At 45.2% G+C, this 17,178-nt stretch overlaps 1 protein-coding gene and 1 long non-coding RNA gene across 7 annotated transcripts in view; one reads left to right on the top strand and one right to left on the bottom strand.

The window, feature by feature from the left end:
* The window catches only part of UBE2S (ubiquitin conjugating enzyme E2 S), a 74,904-nt gene extending 71,176 nt beyond the window's left edge, over positions 1–3,728 (top strand). For all 3 annotated transcript variants that reach the window (XM_078774202.1, XM_068110591.2, XM_068110592.2), the window contains one exon: positions 2,855–3,728. In XM_078774202.1, coding sequence (XP_078630328.1) covers positions 2,855–3,130 — 276 coding nt within the window. In that variant the 3' untranslated portion in view covers positions 3,131–3,728. The remainder of the gene's footprint in view (positions 1–2,854) is intronic.
* LOC137423425 (uncharacterized) overlaps positions 1–17,073 on the bottom strand; it is an 85,297-nt gene extending 68,224 nt beyond the window's left edge. The window contains exons 1-3 of one of the 4 annotated variants that reach the window (XR_010983698.2): positions 16,772–17,067; positions 11,399–11,560; positions 4,244–4,393 (exon numbers count right to left, since the gene is read on the bottom strand). This is a non-coding gene — a long non-coding RNA (uncharacterized LOC137423425). Of the gene's footprint in view, positions 1–4,243; positions 4,394–11,398; positions 11,561–16,771 lie in introns of all 4 variants that reach the window. The other 3 variants (XR_013622854.1, XR_010983697.2, XR_010983696.2) reach the window with 3 other exon arrangements.
* Positions 17,074–17,178: the final 105 nt, after the last annotated feature.

Raw genomic sequence — 17,178 nt, forward strand, 5'->3', positions numbered from 1 at the left:
TACCGGCCACGCCCTGGTGGTGAGTTGACGTGGCCACACCTCGTTCTTGCCGCCCTGCCCCCTTCTTCTCCAAGCCTGACCTCCTGTTCAATGGCGGCTGAGCCAGGCAGCGAACGCTACTGGCAAGCCGAGGAACACAATTTGGAGGAAGGCTACGCCGCAATATGAATTGACAAGGGGGCCTACTCTTATTTAATTAATACAACGCAGATTCAACTATTGGGAACAGATCCTTACCTGAAACACATACTAATGAAATAACTAAAGGAGAAGCCTATGGTGTGCTATGTGTTGCTCGTAGCCTAACTAGGGTGCGACCTTTGACCTTTTACACCAAAAATGGGAATATTTACAGGGGATTATTTATAAGGGAATATTACAGATATTTACAAAGTGGAGGGTTCTAAAAACCACAACAATATATATATATATATATGGTGTGGAGGTACACAGAAATTTGTGACAGCAAGTTTATGTCGTGATTGATAAGTTGCAAAATATGTTTGGCTGAAGATGTGATTCCTATCGTTAAACCTGCTGAAAAGGTTTGACATAATCTCAGTATTGGTTGTTTGGGACCTTTGTTTTGTTTTTGTTTTTTGGTGGTCGCGGATGATTAATGGTTGCAAAACGGACTTTTATGAATTGAAATTGGGATACATTCTACATGGTAGCTATGGTACATTCTTTTCCTTGCAACAGGTAATATTTATACTTTTAATGATTATATAATTTGCTCCATTGGTGATTTTATGCATCATTTGTACTCATTGGAGCATGGAATGACGGTATTGGAAAGGGTGTTGGAGAGGAGGATAAGGAAGAAAGTGAAGATTGATGAAATGCAGTTTGGATTTATGCCAGGAAGAGGAACGACAGACATGCTTTTTATTGTGAAGCAGTTGCAGGAGAAGTACATGGAGAAGAGGAAGAAGTTGTTTCTTGGGTTTGTTGATCTGGAGAAAGCATTCGATAGGGTTCCACGTGAAGTATTGACATGGGCATTGAGGAAGTTAGGAGTGGAGGAATGGTTGATCAGAGTAGTGATTGCAATGTACAAAAGAGCATGCACAGCTGTAAGGACGAAGGACGGGAACAGTGGTGAGTTTGAGGTGAAGGTGGGAGTGCATCAGGGGTCAGTACTAAGTCCACTACTATTTGTAGCTGTGATGGAGGTGCTGGCTCAGAATGTAAAGGAGGGTTTAGCATGGGAGTTGTTGTATGTAGATGATCTGGTGTTGATTGCAGAAAGTATGGATGGACTGAAGGAGAAGATGAACAAGTGGAAGGAATGTTTGGAGACGAAAGGTCTGAAGGTGAATATTGGAAAAACGAAGGTGATGGCAAGTGGTAAAGCATGTGGTGAGGTGGAAAGAACTGGGAAGTGGCCATGTGCTGTGTGCAGGAAGGGTGTCGGAGTGAACTCCATTCAATGTACAATGTGCACTGAGTGGGTTCATCAAAAATGTAGTGGTTTAAGAGGGTCATTAACCAGTGTGGCAGCTACATTCAAATGTAAGGTGTGCACAGAGGGAGCTGCAGATGGAGGAAATGTTGAATTGGATCTTGGAGACGGCGTGAAGCTGGAAGGTGTGAAAACATTTTGTTACCTAGGAGACATGCTGAATGGAGAAGGTGGATCAGACTCGGCAACGGTTGCTCGAGTGAGATGTGCATGGAAGAAGTTTCGGGAACTGAGTGGCGTGCTGATGAGGAGGGGAGTGTCGTTGAAGCTGAAGGGAAAGGTGTATGCTGCATGTGTGAGAAGTGTTATGATTTATGGGAGCGAGGCATGGGTAATGAACGTAGAGCATCAACGATGGCTGGAAAGGGTGGAAATGCGAATGGTTCGGTGGATGTGTGGAGTATCGTTGAGAGAGAGGAAGACAAATGATGAATTGCGAAAGATGATGGGAATAGAGCCTGTGATGGATGCTGTGAAGAGAAACGGTTTGAGATGGTTTGGTCATGTGTTGAGGAAAGATGAAAGTGACTGGTTGAGAAGAGTGATGGAAATGAATGTGGAAGGAAGTAGAGGACAGGGAAGACCGAGAAAGACTTTGCTAAAGATGGTCGAAGAAGAAATGCGGGCAAGGGAGTTAACAAGGGGAGATGCAGAAAATAGGGCAAAATGGAGAAGATCGTCATGGGGACCGCAAGGCTAATCCCCACTCTTTCAGGGAAAATGGCCTTAAAATGCCTGTTGTTGTTGTTGTATTTGTACTCTAACTTCATTTTTGCAATTAGGTTGATGTGCCATTGCTGGGGAAAAAGAGTTTCTTTGCAACCAAATTTAACCTTGTTTTTGATTTCACCCATTTCTCACTGACGTTCAATTTCCAGACCTGGGAACAATATTGGTGATTGTATTGAACACACACACACACACACACACACACACACACACACACACACACACACACACACGGTACTTCCCAGGTGGACATTAATGAACTTGTAAAACAAAACGTGAAAACCGCTTGTGGCTCATGGTCTATTTAGGAAATTACATGACACAGTAGATACCATGGAGATGCCCCTTTTGCTTAATTGTCAAGAGGTGGCTCATTAAAGGAAAAGGTACGAATGATGATCTCAGAATGAAATATCCTAGATCCAAAATTAAATAATGTGAAGGTGAATGAGGACGACAAAGTTCATAAAATTTATTTGCCGGAAGGAATGAGGTCTTCTATTTAAGATGGGCTGAAGGTAAGAAACGAATGACTCGCTCGTGATACTGCAGTGCATCTGATTGTCAATTTTCTTTTCTTTTTTATTTAATAAATAAGTACTAAAATACCGCATAATTTTGGTGATTTTGTTAATATTGAGTTAATATGTTTTTTATTAGACTGTGAAGTGCCTTCTCATCCACCCAAATCCGGAATCTGCACTGAACGAGGAGGCCGGGCGCCTTCTCCTCGAAGCATATGAAGATTATGCGCAGCATGCCCGTTTAATCACAGAGATCCATGCCATGCCTGCCGGCCCCAATGGTCTTTCAAAACTGGATCAACAAGCTGCCACTGCTGATGGCCCCTCAGCTAAGAAACATGCTGGTGACAAGGACAAAAAGCAAATGGGCAAAAAGAAGGTGGACAAAAAGCGCGCATTGAAAAGGCTTTAGGTGTAATGTAATTTCTGTTTGTAAAATAAATAAATAAATAAAGAACTTTGGTTTTACTTTTTCTCCTTTGTTTGTTTGTCTGTCCATCTTTCTGTTCAGTCTTGTATTTACCCATTTGTTCTTTCCAGAGAAATTTTTTTTAAACCTGGCTTGCTTTTTCTGACTGAATTTCAATGAAATCACCCACCTGATGGATATCAGGGTTTTTAACCACTCGATGTGTCACAATTGGGTATTTATGCATTTCTTAGACTGGAAAAATAACTTTATTTGCTTGTATGTGTTCAAAGTTGTTTATTTTTCTGTCCAGTTTAGTTCTACCATTTTAATATACTATTTTGAATAAAGCAACAGCTGCACGTGTATTGTTGTGGTGTTGCTCAATTATGTTTACAATCTGTTAAATTTTTATGTAATTAAACTATTCAAAATGAATATCGATCAGGTTATAAAGAAGAAATAACCACCTTTGCAGGCCATTTTTCTCCGCAGAGCAGGGGTTGGCCAAATTGATCAGGTTATGCAATATCCAAATGGTTTGTTGCTCGATTCATTTCCTTTTTATTTGCAATAAAAAGTTTCCCCAAGCAGAATGTTATTTGGATTTTGAATTTGCTTTGTAAGCCCGCTTTTAGATTTATCTGGTATCCATACTCAAATGTATTTGTAAAACAAGATAGCGTGTGGCAAACTGTTTCAGCCCGTTAGATACAATGCAGCTCCAATGCATCAGGCCATGCCCAAAGTGCCCCCACATGAGCCACAATGATGCAACCAACAAGGCCATCATATCCACACACTTAACTTCAATAACTACACAACAAACCCTTTAAAATGCCCTCACATGATTAGCAAGGAGGAGCATTTAATCCAACCAACAAGCTATATTGCAGTTTTATCAGCCAATCAATTTCCATTAACATTAAGCCGATAAAAATTGCGTGTGTGTGTGTGTGTGTATATATATATATATATATGTATATATATATATATATGTATATATATATATATATATATATATATATATATATATATATATATATATATATATATATATATATATATATATGTGTGTGTCTCCCCAACAGGAAGGTGCAGAGATGGCACATTTACCTCTGACCTATCGATTGTGTGGGTGTGATTCTCAGCACGACTCCAAACTGATGGATTGATTATTCGCAAGCAGGCCATTGCATCACATCATCAAGCACATGATTCTCCTTTACTTTGGGATTGAACTCACCGATGGTGAGTTCCAGGTGCCTGCAATATAAAAATCACTCATTCAAACCAGTTTCAATAGAGAGGTCATTCTGCTGTTTTGTGTCACTGTGTGTACCACAATGAGCATGGAGAAAAAGAAAATCAGAGAATTGTTTGAGGTCAGACACAAGATTGTAGCCAAAGCATGGACAATCTTAAGGCTAAAAGTCCATCTCCATAGACCTTGATGTTCCTGTGTCCACCGTATGCAATGTTATCAGGAAGTTTAAGGCCCATGGCACTGTCGCAAACTTCCCTGGACGTGACCGGAAGAGAAAACTTGATCGTAGATTGCAGCGAAGGATTGTTTGAATGGTGGAGAAAGCAGCTCGAGCTACTGCCAAACAGATTCAAGCTGACCTTCAGACATAAGGTACGACAGTTTCAACTCGCACCATCCATTGCCAACTCTATTAAAGGGGGTTCTATGGTAGGAGATCCAGGAGGACCCCACTGCTGAGAGAGAGACATAATAAAGCCCGACTGGAGTTTGCCAAAACACACGTGAACAAGCCAACATCTTTCTGGGAGAATGTCCTGTGGACAGATGAGACCAAATTAGAGCTTTCTGGTAAAGCACATCATCTCTGTTTACAGTAAACAAGACCCAGGAGACATAAGAAAGCCCGATTGGAGTTTGACAAAACACACCTGAACTGGACGGCACGCAGTAGAGCATACCTCAGCCTGGTTGGCCATATCACTCAATGGTGAAGAATCACTTTTAAAAATCTACTAGCTGGATCCGGATCTTCACCAAAATTGAATCGATTCTTCCTTGTCACACGCACAACCTGTCCAACAAGTTTCGTACAAATCCATCCATAACTTTTTGAGATATCCTGCTATGTATAGAGCCAAAAACGATCTCGCAATGGTGAAGAATCACTTAAAAAATTAAATAATTCTCATATCCGAATCCATATTCAGATCCTCACCAAAATCGAATCGTCATTTTTTGAGATATTTTGTTCACAAACAAATGGACAAACAGACAGATAGGGGTGAAAACATAACCTCCATCCACTTTTGGTGGTGGAGGTAACAAGCCAAAATCCTTCTGGTAGAATGTCCTGTGGACAGATGAGACCAAATTAGAGATTTTTTGGAAAGCACATCATCTCTAAGTTTACAGAAAATAAAATGAAGCCTTCAAAGAAAAGAACACCTTCCCTACAGTCAAACATGGAGGAGGTTCAGTGATGTTTTTGGGTGCTGTGCTGCCTCTGGCACTGGGTACCTTGAATGTGTGCATGGCATCATGAAATCAGATTACCAAGGCATTTTGGAGCGCAATGTTCAACCCCGTGTCAGAAAGCTGGGTCTCCATCAAAGTTCATGGGTCTTGCAGCAGGACAATGGCCCCAAACACACTTCAAAAAGCACCCGGGAATGGTTCACGACAAAACACTGGACTGTTCTGAAGTGGCCAGCAATGAGTCCAGATGTAAATCCCATTGAACACCTGTGGGGAGATCTGAAAACAGCAGTTGGGAGAAGGCACCCTTCAAATCTGGGAGAACTGGAGCAGTTTGCACAAGAAGAGTGGGACAAACTGCCAGTAGAGAGGTGTAGGAAACTCATTCATGGCTAGTCAAGTTGTGCAAGTCACAGAAGTTCTTGTGAACTCAAACTATAAATCACGTTTTATGTGTGGACCCCATAGTCATGAAAATTGTTCTTGATATACTTGAAGGAATGGCTCAGAAGTCATCATCACGTGGCTCATCTTCTGCAGAACTGTCATTATTCTCGACAGATGTTCGCTGATTGTCACAGGTACTGAGTTTGCGCACGTCCGTGCACTTGAGGCCATTGGCCATGCATACACATTTGGGAAGCTTGCAGCTTTTGGGACAGGTAGAAGCCAGTAGCTCCCACACAGCTTTAGGTGCATACAGTCTACTGCCAGCTGTATATGTCCATCCTGGGTCTCCCAGTACTAGCCTCTCCCGATGGGATGAGGTGCCTCTGGTCTCTTCTGCAGACTCCTCTTTCAGATGGCCACTTAATCGGTGGCCTGTAGTACATGCTTGTGTAAACAATCTTTGCAAGGTGGTAGTTCGTGACTCTCGATCTCACCTTTTTGGCACAGCATAGGTGGTATCTCAAATCGTTAACTTTTATTGCACCACTTTTAGCTCCATTTGGACTTCCGGTTCCTCGGGCGAGTGAGGCGTGCTTCGAGCTCTCCACGGCATCGAAGTTTGAGTGTTTTCCCATTCTTGTCTTTGTCAAATTTCCACTGGTTATTTTGCTGTGTACGTGTTATTGTGTGTTTCTAGTTGGTGTTGGTTTGTGGTTCGTGCAAACTTGTGTGTAGTTAATCGTTTTCTGAGTCGTACCTCGTGCGCGGCCTGGTGACTTGGGGCTTCCCTCCCCCCGTCGGTGTTTTGTCGGTTTGGGTTATTTCCTTCGCTGTATTGCTTGTTTCTTTTATTTTGTTTTCTCCCCCTCACCTCACCTCCCTAGACAAATAATTCTATATTGATTCTTTCTCTCCTCCCGGACACGTGCTTGTTCGCTCTCCTCCTCGTCTCGGCTTGTGCCCCGCCCCCTGTATCTCGTTTTCTTCCGCCTCTGCTCCTTCTTTCTCAAATCCACGTTCTCGCTTGGAGACTTTTCCTGGATTGTTTTTTTCATCGTTCTGTTTGGATATTGTTGGAATATGTTTAAACCGCAGCCGTGATGCTGACGCCCCCCCCCCCCCCCCCCAGAATTTACATGTTTTAAACGTTTCCCAGTGTGTACCCTGGTCAGGTATCCCTGCGTGTCGTAAGAGACGACTAAGAGGGTTGGCGTCAGGAAGGGCATCCGGCCATAAAAACATTGCCTCAAAAAGAGAACCATGACAATCACAAGTACATATGGGCAGGGTGCAGCCCGAAGTGGAGATCGGTTTCTGAGGTTTGGGACATGGAATGTGGGGACAATGACAGGGAGATCAGGAGAAGTGGTGGAAGTATTGGTCAGAAGAAGAGTGGACATATGTTGTGTGCAAGAGACGAGATGGAAGGGAAGTGGTGTGAGAATGGTGAAGGGTAGGCAGGGACAGAAATATAAGTTTGTGTGGCAAGGGTGCCCGGAGGGCGTGAATGGTGTTGGTGTCCTGTTTTCTGAGGAGTTTGTAGACAGTGTGGTGAGTGTGACTAGAGTGAGTGATAGGTTGATGATGGTGAAAATGATGATTGGAAAGCTCTTGGTGAACGTCATCTCGGGATATGCTCCGCAGGTTGGTCGAAGCGATGAAGAGAAGGACAAGTTCTGGTGTGCGATAGAGAAGCTGATGGAAAACGTGAAAGATGAGGAAGTTGTTGTGGTGGGAGGAGACCTGAATGGACATGTGGGAAGGAGTATGGATGGTTTTGAGGGAGTTCATGGGGATTACGGATATGGTGTGAGAAATGGAGAAGGTGAAAGGATTTTGGAGTTTGCTGATTGAGCTGATTTGTTGATTTGTAATACTCAGTTCCACAAAGAGGACAATAAGCTTGTTACATACACGTCAGGTGGGTCGACGACAACCGTTGACTACCTGATGGTGCGTCGGCGAGATAGGGGGCACCTCCGGGACACAAAGGTGATCCCGGGGGAGGAGGCTGTATCACAGCACCACTTGGTTGTCTGCGACACAAGGGTGAAAGGTGCGAGGAGAGCTCGGCGGGTGAAGTACCAACCGAGAATGAAGGTGTGGAGGTTGAAAGAGGTGACAGTAAGGGAGGCATTAAAAGAGAGGCTGAGGAGGGTAGAGGATGATGTGGTTGAGCTTGAAAGTGGTTGGAAGTCAATGAAAGCTAGTCTGTTGGGAGCCGTTGGTGAGGTATGTGGATGGACAAAAGGACCACCGAGGCACTCGGAAACATGGTGGTGGGACGTTGAGGTTGGAAAGAGGATTGACGAGAAGAGGAAGAAGTTCAAAGAGTGGCAGAAGGCGAAGGGTACGGGAGCAGAAACAGCAGAGCATGAAAGTTATAAGGCAGCCAGGAAGGCTGCAAAGAAAGAGGTAGCAAAGGCGCAGGAGGCATGTAGGAAAATGTTCGGAGAACGCTTGGATTCGGAAGAGGGTCAGAAAGCAGTATTCAGGATTGCAAAGCAGATAGCGAAAGAGAGGTGTGATGTGATGGGGGTGAGTTGCTTGAAGGATGAAGTGGGACAAATCGTTGTCGACCCAGATGGAATTAAAGGAAGATGGAAAAGATATATGGAAATGCTGTTGAATACAGAGAATGAATGGGATGGCAACATAGAGAGTAACCCAGTTTTAGGACCGGCAGAGAAGATAACTGAGAAGGAAGTTGAGGAAGCGATAAAAGCAATGAAGAGTGGAAAAGCGGGAGGGCCGACGGGAGTTGTGGGAGATATGTTGAACGCAGCAGGAAGTTGGGGTGTGAAGAGAATGACAGAGATCTGTAATCTGGTGGTGAAAGAAGGCCGCATTCCAGTGGATTGGGAACTGAGTACCCTCGTCCCTCTATACAAGGGGAAAGGTGACCCTCTGGAGTGTGGCTCGTACCGAGCGATAAAGTTATTGGAGCATGGAATGAAGGTATTGGAAAGGGTGTTGGAGAGGAGGATAAGGAAGAAAGTGAAGATCGACGAAATGCAGTTTGGATTTATGCCAGGAAGAGGAACGACAGATGCGCTTTTCATTGTGAGGCAGTTGCAGGAGAAGTACATGGATAAGAGGAAGAAGTTGTTTTTTGGGTTTGTTGATCTGGAGAAAGCATTCGATAGGGTTCCACGCAAAGTATTGACATGGGCATTGAGGAAGTTAGGAGTGGAGGAATGGTTGATCAGAGTAGTGATGGCAATGTACAAAAGAGCACGCACAGCTGTAAGGACGAAGGACGGGAACAGTGGTGAGTTTGAGGTGAAGGTGGGAGTGCATCAGGGGTCGGTACTAAGTCCACTACTATTTGTAGCTGTGATGGAGGTGCTGGCTCAGACCGTAAAGGAGGGTTTACCATGGGAGTTGTTGTATGCAGATGATCTGGTGTTGATTGCGGAAAGTATGGATGGACTGAAGGAAAAGATGAACAAGTGGAAGGAATGTATGGAGACAAAAGGTCTGAAGGTGAATATCGGAAAGACAAAGGTGATGGCAAGTGGTAAAGCATGTGGTGAGGTGGAAAGAACTGGGAAGTGGCCGTGTGCTGTGTGCAGGAAGGGTGTCGGAGTGAACTCCATTCAATGTACAATGTGTGCTGAGTGGGTTCATCAAAAATGTAGTGGTCTGAGAGGGTCATTAACCAGTGTGGCAGCTACATTCAAATGTAAGGTGTGCACAGAGGGAGCTGCAGATGGAGGAAATGTTGAGTTGGATCTTGGAGAAGGTGTGAAAACATTTTGCTACCTCGGAGACATGCTGAATGGAGAAGGTGGATCAGACTCGGCAACGGTTGCTCGAGTGAGATGTGCATGGAAGAAGTTTCGGGAACTGAGTGGCGTGCTGATGAGGAGGAGAGTGTCGCTAAAGCTGAAGGGAAAGGTGTATGCTGCATGTGTGAGAAGTGTTATGATTTATGGGAGCGAGACATGGGTAATGAACGTAGAGCAGCAACGAAGGCTGGAAAGGGTGGAAATGCGAATGGTTCGATGGATGTGCGGAGTATCGTTGAGAGAGAGGAAGACAAATGATGAATTGCGAAAGATGATGGGAATATTGCCTGTGATTGATGCTGTGAAGAGGAACAGGTTGAGATGGTTTGGTCATGTATTGAGGAAGGATGAAAGTGACTGGTTGAGAAGAGTGATGGAAGTTAATGTAGAAGGAAGTAGACGACGGGGAAGACCGAGAAAGACTTGGCTTAAGATGGTGGAAGAAGAAATGCGGGCAAGGGGGTTAACAAGGAGAGATGCAGAAAATAGGGCAAAATGGAGAAGATTGTCATGGGGACCGCAAGGCTAACCCCCGCTCTAGCAGGGAACATGGCCTTAAAATGCATGTTGTTGTTGTTGTTGTTTTAGCTCCATCCAGAAGGCACCTGAATTTCTTCAACTTGTCCATGAGCTCATCACGAACATCCCATTCCTTGCCCAACTGGGAGAAGGTGTTTTGTATCTCATTTTTGGTACTGATGATTTTGAGTGCATGTAGGCTAACCCCCGCTCTAGCAGGGAAAATGGCCTTTAAAATGCATGTTGTTGTTGTTGTTGTTGTGTAGTTTCCCTTTGCCTGCAAATGTGCTGATTGTGTCATATCCTGTATCGGTATGCATGCCAATGAGAATGCCAACAAGTACAGATGTAGGAGTTCGAAGTATTTACAATGTATTTAATTTCAATATATTCTCTATGCTCGGGATGCATGTTACTGGGGAGCGGTGGGGGAGGGGGGAAGCTATTAGGGGGGGGGGCAGAGCCCCCATTTTCCCTTGTGGGGCTTTTGATAGTTCTTGTGGGAACTCATTCAATTCAACCTTGAGTTCAAATTTTTTCTATGACTTGCCTCCCTTGGAAGCAGCTTTCTTTCCCTTTAATGTCAGTTTTCCTTCTGAAGGCCGTCCTCTTCTTTATCTATAAATATGTCACTTGATGCTATGCTTCCAGGAAGCAGGGTTCTCCAGGCATATCTGCGACCTGGTTACTCTGTGCTGCACGTAAAAAGGGCAATAAACAGTCTATCAAATTGTGATTGGGTGTGTTCCTGAAAAGGTACTGACCATACCCTGACACAGATACATTCAAAGTACACCGCCCCCCATGTCAAATAAATAAATATCCTCCAGCGTGGCATTGCCAGTGTCTTAGGCTGCAATACTGCCGTGCAGCTCATCGAGACTGTATTTGGAGGGAGAGGTGCACAAAAATAGCCTTTACAGCCAAATCACTTGGTCATTGTCATGTCAAAATATCAGCTTCCGAGCTCAAAAGGTGCCTGAGATAATGCCCAGAAGAGAAAGGAAATGAAAAAGTACTTGATTAACAAATAATAATTAAATAACTAATCAATTAATTGATTAATCAAAAAACCAAAAAAAATACCGTTTTTGCCAAAGTACTTACTATTTTGCTGACATTTCACCTTCCGAACTCAAAGGATGGCTGAGATATCGCCCGGACAAACAAACAAGAAAACAAGAAACCGGAGTGAAAACTGAGTACTCTCTTTCAGCGCGTGTCATCGCCGAGCCCCCTTCCGTGCCTGGCAATGACGTCATGCAGCGCCTGGAGATGGCATAGGAAAAAAGCGGTGTGCAATAACTATACATTTTGGGTTAAAATTCTGGCAAACAGCGACTTTAGGAGTAGAGGGTTGTATATAGGGTAATAAAACAGAGAAGGCCGTGTAACGAACTCAAGCAGACTCCATCGTGCCGGAAGCGGAAAGCGCGTTTATTGACGCGGTGATGATTCACTCGTGTCTGACGAATAAGCGCGTCCGATAAACCACAACAACAATGCAAATACAAGTCAGAATAATACGTTACATCCTCCTTTCTTTCAAGGAAGCCACTTTAAAGGAAACCAGCAAAGCAAATAACTCTTATAAAGTAAAACTTACACTGAATTAATTAACAAACAGCATCACATTCAGATCACGTGAATCAATTGATTTAAATTTAAAGATCCAGACGTCTGGGAGGGTTAACCACTCTGCCGCTCCTTGTGATGAACTTGGTATTTCTGGGAGATGCAGTGGCTCGAGGCGATGACACTGTTGGGAGACTTTGGGATTCAGATGCTTGCTCACTTGGACTTGGGGACTTGCAGCAGTTCCCCACTGGGGTGTCCTGTTGAGTGGTGGGATCAGGGAAGTCCCTCATGTCCTGGGAAGAGTAAAAGCGAGAGAGTGGCTGACTTCCCACCGGGCCAACATTGGCTGAATGAGGCACTCTGCGGAGATGGAGCCTGTTACGCCGGTACACATTGTTTGGGGTCCTCAGCAAATATGACCGGGGGCTGTTGTGGCGCGCCTCAACTACAGCCGGAATCCAATACCTGGCCTCCGGGTATGGCAACATCCTAACACTGTCTCCCGGCTGGAGCGGTGGCAAATCTGACATAGATGGCTTGACATGATAGTATTTTTGTTTCTCCTTCTGTGTGTCAAGGCGTGATCTCACAAGGTGATGGTCATACCGCGCAGGCATGAGAAGAGTGCGGTTGCAAGGCAGTGTGTTTCTGGGGCGTCTTCCCATTAGGAGCTGAGCCGGGGACAAGTTTATTCCTTCAAGTGGAGTGGTGCGGTAGTCTAGCAGGGCTAAGTACTTATCTGCTGACTTCTTCCAGAGCCTTTTCACTGTCTGGGTCGCTCTTTCTGCCTCTCCATTGGCACGTTGGTGCTTGGGGGACACAATGTCGTGAGTTATGCCATATTCTTTGCAAAACTGAGAAAATTCCTCTGACGTGTACTGACTTCCGGAATCGCTTCGCAGCTTCTCTGGAATACCATGTCGACAAAACTGCTGCTTGAGAGCTTCGATTACAGAGCGAGCTGTAATGTCCTTGAGGCAATCCACCTCCACAAACTTGGAGTAATAATCGACCGTGAGCAAATACTGCTTTGATTCGAAGTCAAAAACGTCGCTTCCAACTTCGATGAATGGAAGATCAGGCGTGTAAGTCGGCAAGAGAGGCTCCCGTTGCTGAGCGCTTTGATACTCTGCACACTTGCAACAATTCCGTACAGTTTCTTCGATGTCAGAGTTCATTGAGGGCCAATACATGACCTCGCGAGCACGCTGCTTACACTTGTTCACTCCGAGGTGCGATTCATGAATCAAGCTCAGCATTCTGGGTCTGAGGCTTGGCGGGATGACAAGGCGCATGCCTTTGTAGACAACACTGTCTGAGACTGCCAATTGCGTTCTGGAGTCAAAGTACGGACGGACCTGTGCTGGGACTTCCTTTCGGGAGTCAGGCCATCCACTTGCAATGACACCGCAGAGAAGGCTCATTTGACTCAGAGTAGCTTCCTGGATTTTGAGGTATTTCCCACTCGTGATCGCAAGGAACTGGAACATGTTCACAGGCTCAAGGTCTTTCCCAGCTTCTGAGTCGGTGTCCGGTAGAGGTGCACGGGACAATGTGTCGGGGAGCACCATCTCAGAACCACGGCAGTAGTTAACCTCCAAGTCATACCGTTGAAGCTTGAGCAACATACGCTGTAAACGCATGGGAGAAGATAGGAGAGGCTTCTTGAAGATTTCCTCAAGGGGTTTATGGTCATTATATACCACTACTGATTTTCCAAAGATATAGTAGTGAAATGCTTCTGTTGCATGGACGATTGAGAGCATTTCCTTCTCAATCATAGCGTAGCGACACTCAGTATCGGTCATACTGCGTGATGTGAACGCTATAGGGTTGCCATTCTGGAGCAAACAGGCTCCTACAGCGTTTTGGCTGGCATCGGCTTGTATTTCAACTGGCTGACTTACATCGTAGTACTGAAGGACCGGGGCCGAAATACATGCTTGCTTCAGCTTCTTGAAGGACAGCTCCTGAGCTGACTGCCAGGAGAACTCCACGTCCGCCTTGCAGAGATCACGGAGAGGTTTGCTTGTGTCACTTAGGTTGGGGATAAACTTCCCTAAATACTGAACGAATCCAAGGAAACGCTTGACGCCTTGTTTGTCTGTTGGACGTGGCATTTTCTCAACTGCCTTCGTCTTGAATGGATCTGGTAGCACTCCTTCTGCAGTAAGCAGGTGGCCTACATAAGGGACTGAGGTTCGCCGGATGAGGCATTTTCGGAAGTTTAGTTGCAGGTTATAACTTGTAGCTCGTTGCATAACTCGCTTCAGTACACAGTCGTGGTGGGTGATGTCACGACCAGCAACTAAAATGTCATCCATTACCGCTGTTGCCCATTCTATCCCTTCTAGCATCTGGTCCATGATTCGCTGGAATATCTCCGGCGAGCACCTCAATCCATAAGGGAGACGCAGCCAGCGGTATCTCCCTACAGGTGTATTGAACGTGGTCAAGAATGAAGAAGGCTCGTCAAGGCGAATTTGCATGAACCCACTGCGGGCGTCAAGCACAGAAAATACTTTGGCTCCAGGGATTTGAGCTAAAACTTCCTGAACAGTTCTCATTGGGTAGTGCTCACGTTTTGTGCACTTGTTTAAGTCTTTGGGGTCTATACAGATGCGGACTTTGCCGTTGCGAAGAGCTACTACCATGGAACTCACCCACTCAGTCGGTCGTTCTACCTTCGCGATGTGACCTTCGGTGACCATCTCTTGTAGCTTGTCAACTATTTGCTCTCTCAATGCTGCAGGCTGTCTGCGAGGAGCGTGAACTACTCCCTGTGACCCTTCTACAAGCTTGATCCGATAAGTTCCGGGAAGAGTTCCAGTTGTCTTGGCAACTTCTGGAAACTCAGAGATTACTGCTTCCTGAGACACATTGACTAGAGGCTGAACAAGAGACAACTTATCGAGCTTGACAATGAGGCCTAGGGCTTCCGAGGTAGCGCCTGACATTACATTCTCCTGATCGAGGTCAATGACCTCAAAACTGGCTCTAACGGTCTTTTTTTGTGAGAGAGAGGGAGTGTCACGGTACCGACAGGATGGATAGTATGGTTCGAGTATGTTTTAAGAACTTTATGCGACGATTGTAGATCGCCTGCGAGGTGCTGGACTAACTGGTAGTCGTTGAGTGTTAGTGTGTTGCACCTTGCACCCGTGTCAATCCGGAACCGAGTCGGCTGACCCAGCAACGTGACGGTCTGTGCCCACTTGTCATGAGTAGCCGTATTGATGCTTGGTTGTAGAGCGGAGATCCTTAAAATTTTAAATTTCAGATTCCTTGATGAGTTCTTGAGGAAGATCTACATGATCTAGACTGGTCTCCTCATCAAGGGACTTTAGGTCGCGCAGTCTCTTCCGACACGCCGCAAACCAGTGACCAGGCTTCTTGCAGTAGGAGCAGCTAGAATTAATTGCTGGACACTTGGCTTGCCTGTGCACTGACTGGCCACATTTGCTGCAGGGACCGTCATTCCGAAACCGATTCTCAGCTTTGAACAGCTCGGTGGCTTGTGTATGCCTATCAGGCTTGCTCTTACAACGTTGAGTCTGGTGCTGAGTTCGTTCGTTTTCAGATCTGAGGGCTGAGATGAGAGCATCTTCATCTCGGACTATTCTCATATGTTTCTGCGAGAGCTCTAGCTGTTGGCCAATTTCTATAGCTTTAGCTAGTGAGAGCTCCTCACCCCTATCGAGTAATTTCTCTTGGACCCTCTTATCATGGCTGCCATCAATGATGCAATCGACGATTATGTCGTCTGGGTCTTGGTAATCGCAATCCATGAGAATTATCCTCAGATCTTTTATGAAATGATCAAAAGACTCACCACTCCGCTGGCGCCTTTGTTTCAGTCGGTGTCTGGCAACTCTTTTGTTCTTTCTGGGCTGCACATAGTTCTGGAATTTGTTCAGCACTTCCTGCGGGTCGTCTTTCTCTCCTTCCTCCCAAGATAGAGTTTGGTAGATTTGACGACCTTGTTCGCCGATCCACGTTCCGAGCCATCCTGCTTGACGAGGCTTCGTTATGTCTGCGAGCGGCCCTGACAAGACAAAACTGACGTGATTTCTGAACCGGCAAAACTCCTGGTAGAGATCCAGACTCTCCCAGTCGATCGAGGGATGATCAAAGTTCGGAGATGCCATATTTATGGAGACGAATGGCGGCTTATGGCGTGAATATCAACGAACTTCTGACACCATGTAACGAACTCAAGCAGACTCCATCGTGCCGGAAGCGGAAAGCGCGTTTATTGACGCGGTGATGATTCACTCGTGTCTGACGAATAAGCGCGTCCGATAAACCACAACAACAATGCAAATACAAGTCAGAATAATACGTTACAGGCCGAGAGCTACACACTGCTATCACACATTTTCCATATCTAGGGACCCTGGCCTTACTAAACATCACAATTAGCCTTGTTCTGTCTGAGACCGACCAACCGCAATGGCTCATTGACTATTTCGAACATTGTGAAATTCCAAAATCATATTTATTAACAGCAAATATATTGCGGCATATTTCTTCATGGCGAATTTTAAAAAAAATCGTGAGCAATCGAAACAGCGCTGTGTTGTTTCATACACCTCCCAAGTTCAATTTTGGTCCTATTGAAAAAATTATAATTTTCCCGTCGATCTGGATTAAATTGAAGCAACTTTTGCTGAATTTTTTTTTCAACTCCGAGGAGCGTTTCCGTGTTTCAGGGTGGAACAGACAGACAAACAGAAAATGCACCGCGTTAAGCGAGGAATTGGTGTAAGCAAACTGATATATTGAAATAGTTGGTGTTGTCGATACATGATCCAAATGGCGTCCTGTGAAAAAAATGTTTTTGCATATTCTTGCGTCACGGCGCACACATTCGTTTTACACTTACACTTACAGAGTACATACCCTCAAAATACTCGTGCTTCCGCTCTTAATGTTGAACACAGGATTTCCATATTCGTACGTCTTGTGGAATGGTGGAATTCAAAACGAGACGTAAAAGGATCCCCGAATTGCAAAAACTAATGACGATGTTTAATGAACACTCGAAATTTATGAAAGAAGCGTGGGATTTAAAAAAAAATCACAAACAAAATGGCAACCAGTAAGTGTTACGATGTCCACAATACATCGCAACCCTCTCACCTCGCACGTACCATGTACGAACCCGTCCGAAAGTCCGTGCGCACACAATAAATAGGCGGGACCGCCGGGACGCCCTCACGACGCAATTTGCGAATCACGGCCAAAGCGCAGCATGTGGATTTCCCGTCGTCGGCGACGTACGTGACGTCATTACGTGGGCGAATTTC

The sequence above is a fragment of the Myxine glutinosa genome, chromosome 3 (assembly GCF_964187855.1).
Source record: "Myxine glutinosa chromosome 3, kmMyxGlut1.1, whole genome shotgun sequence".
Lineage (NCBI taxonomy): Eukaryota > Metazoa > Chordata > Myxini > Myxiniformes > Myxinidae > Myxine > Myxine glutinosa.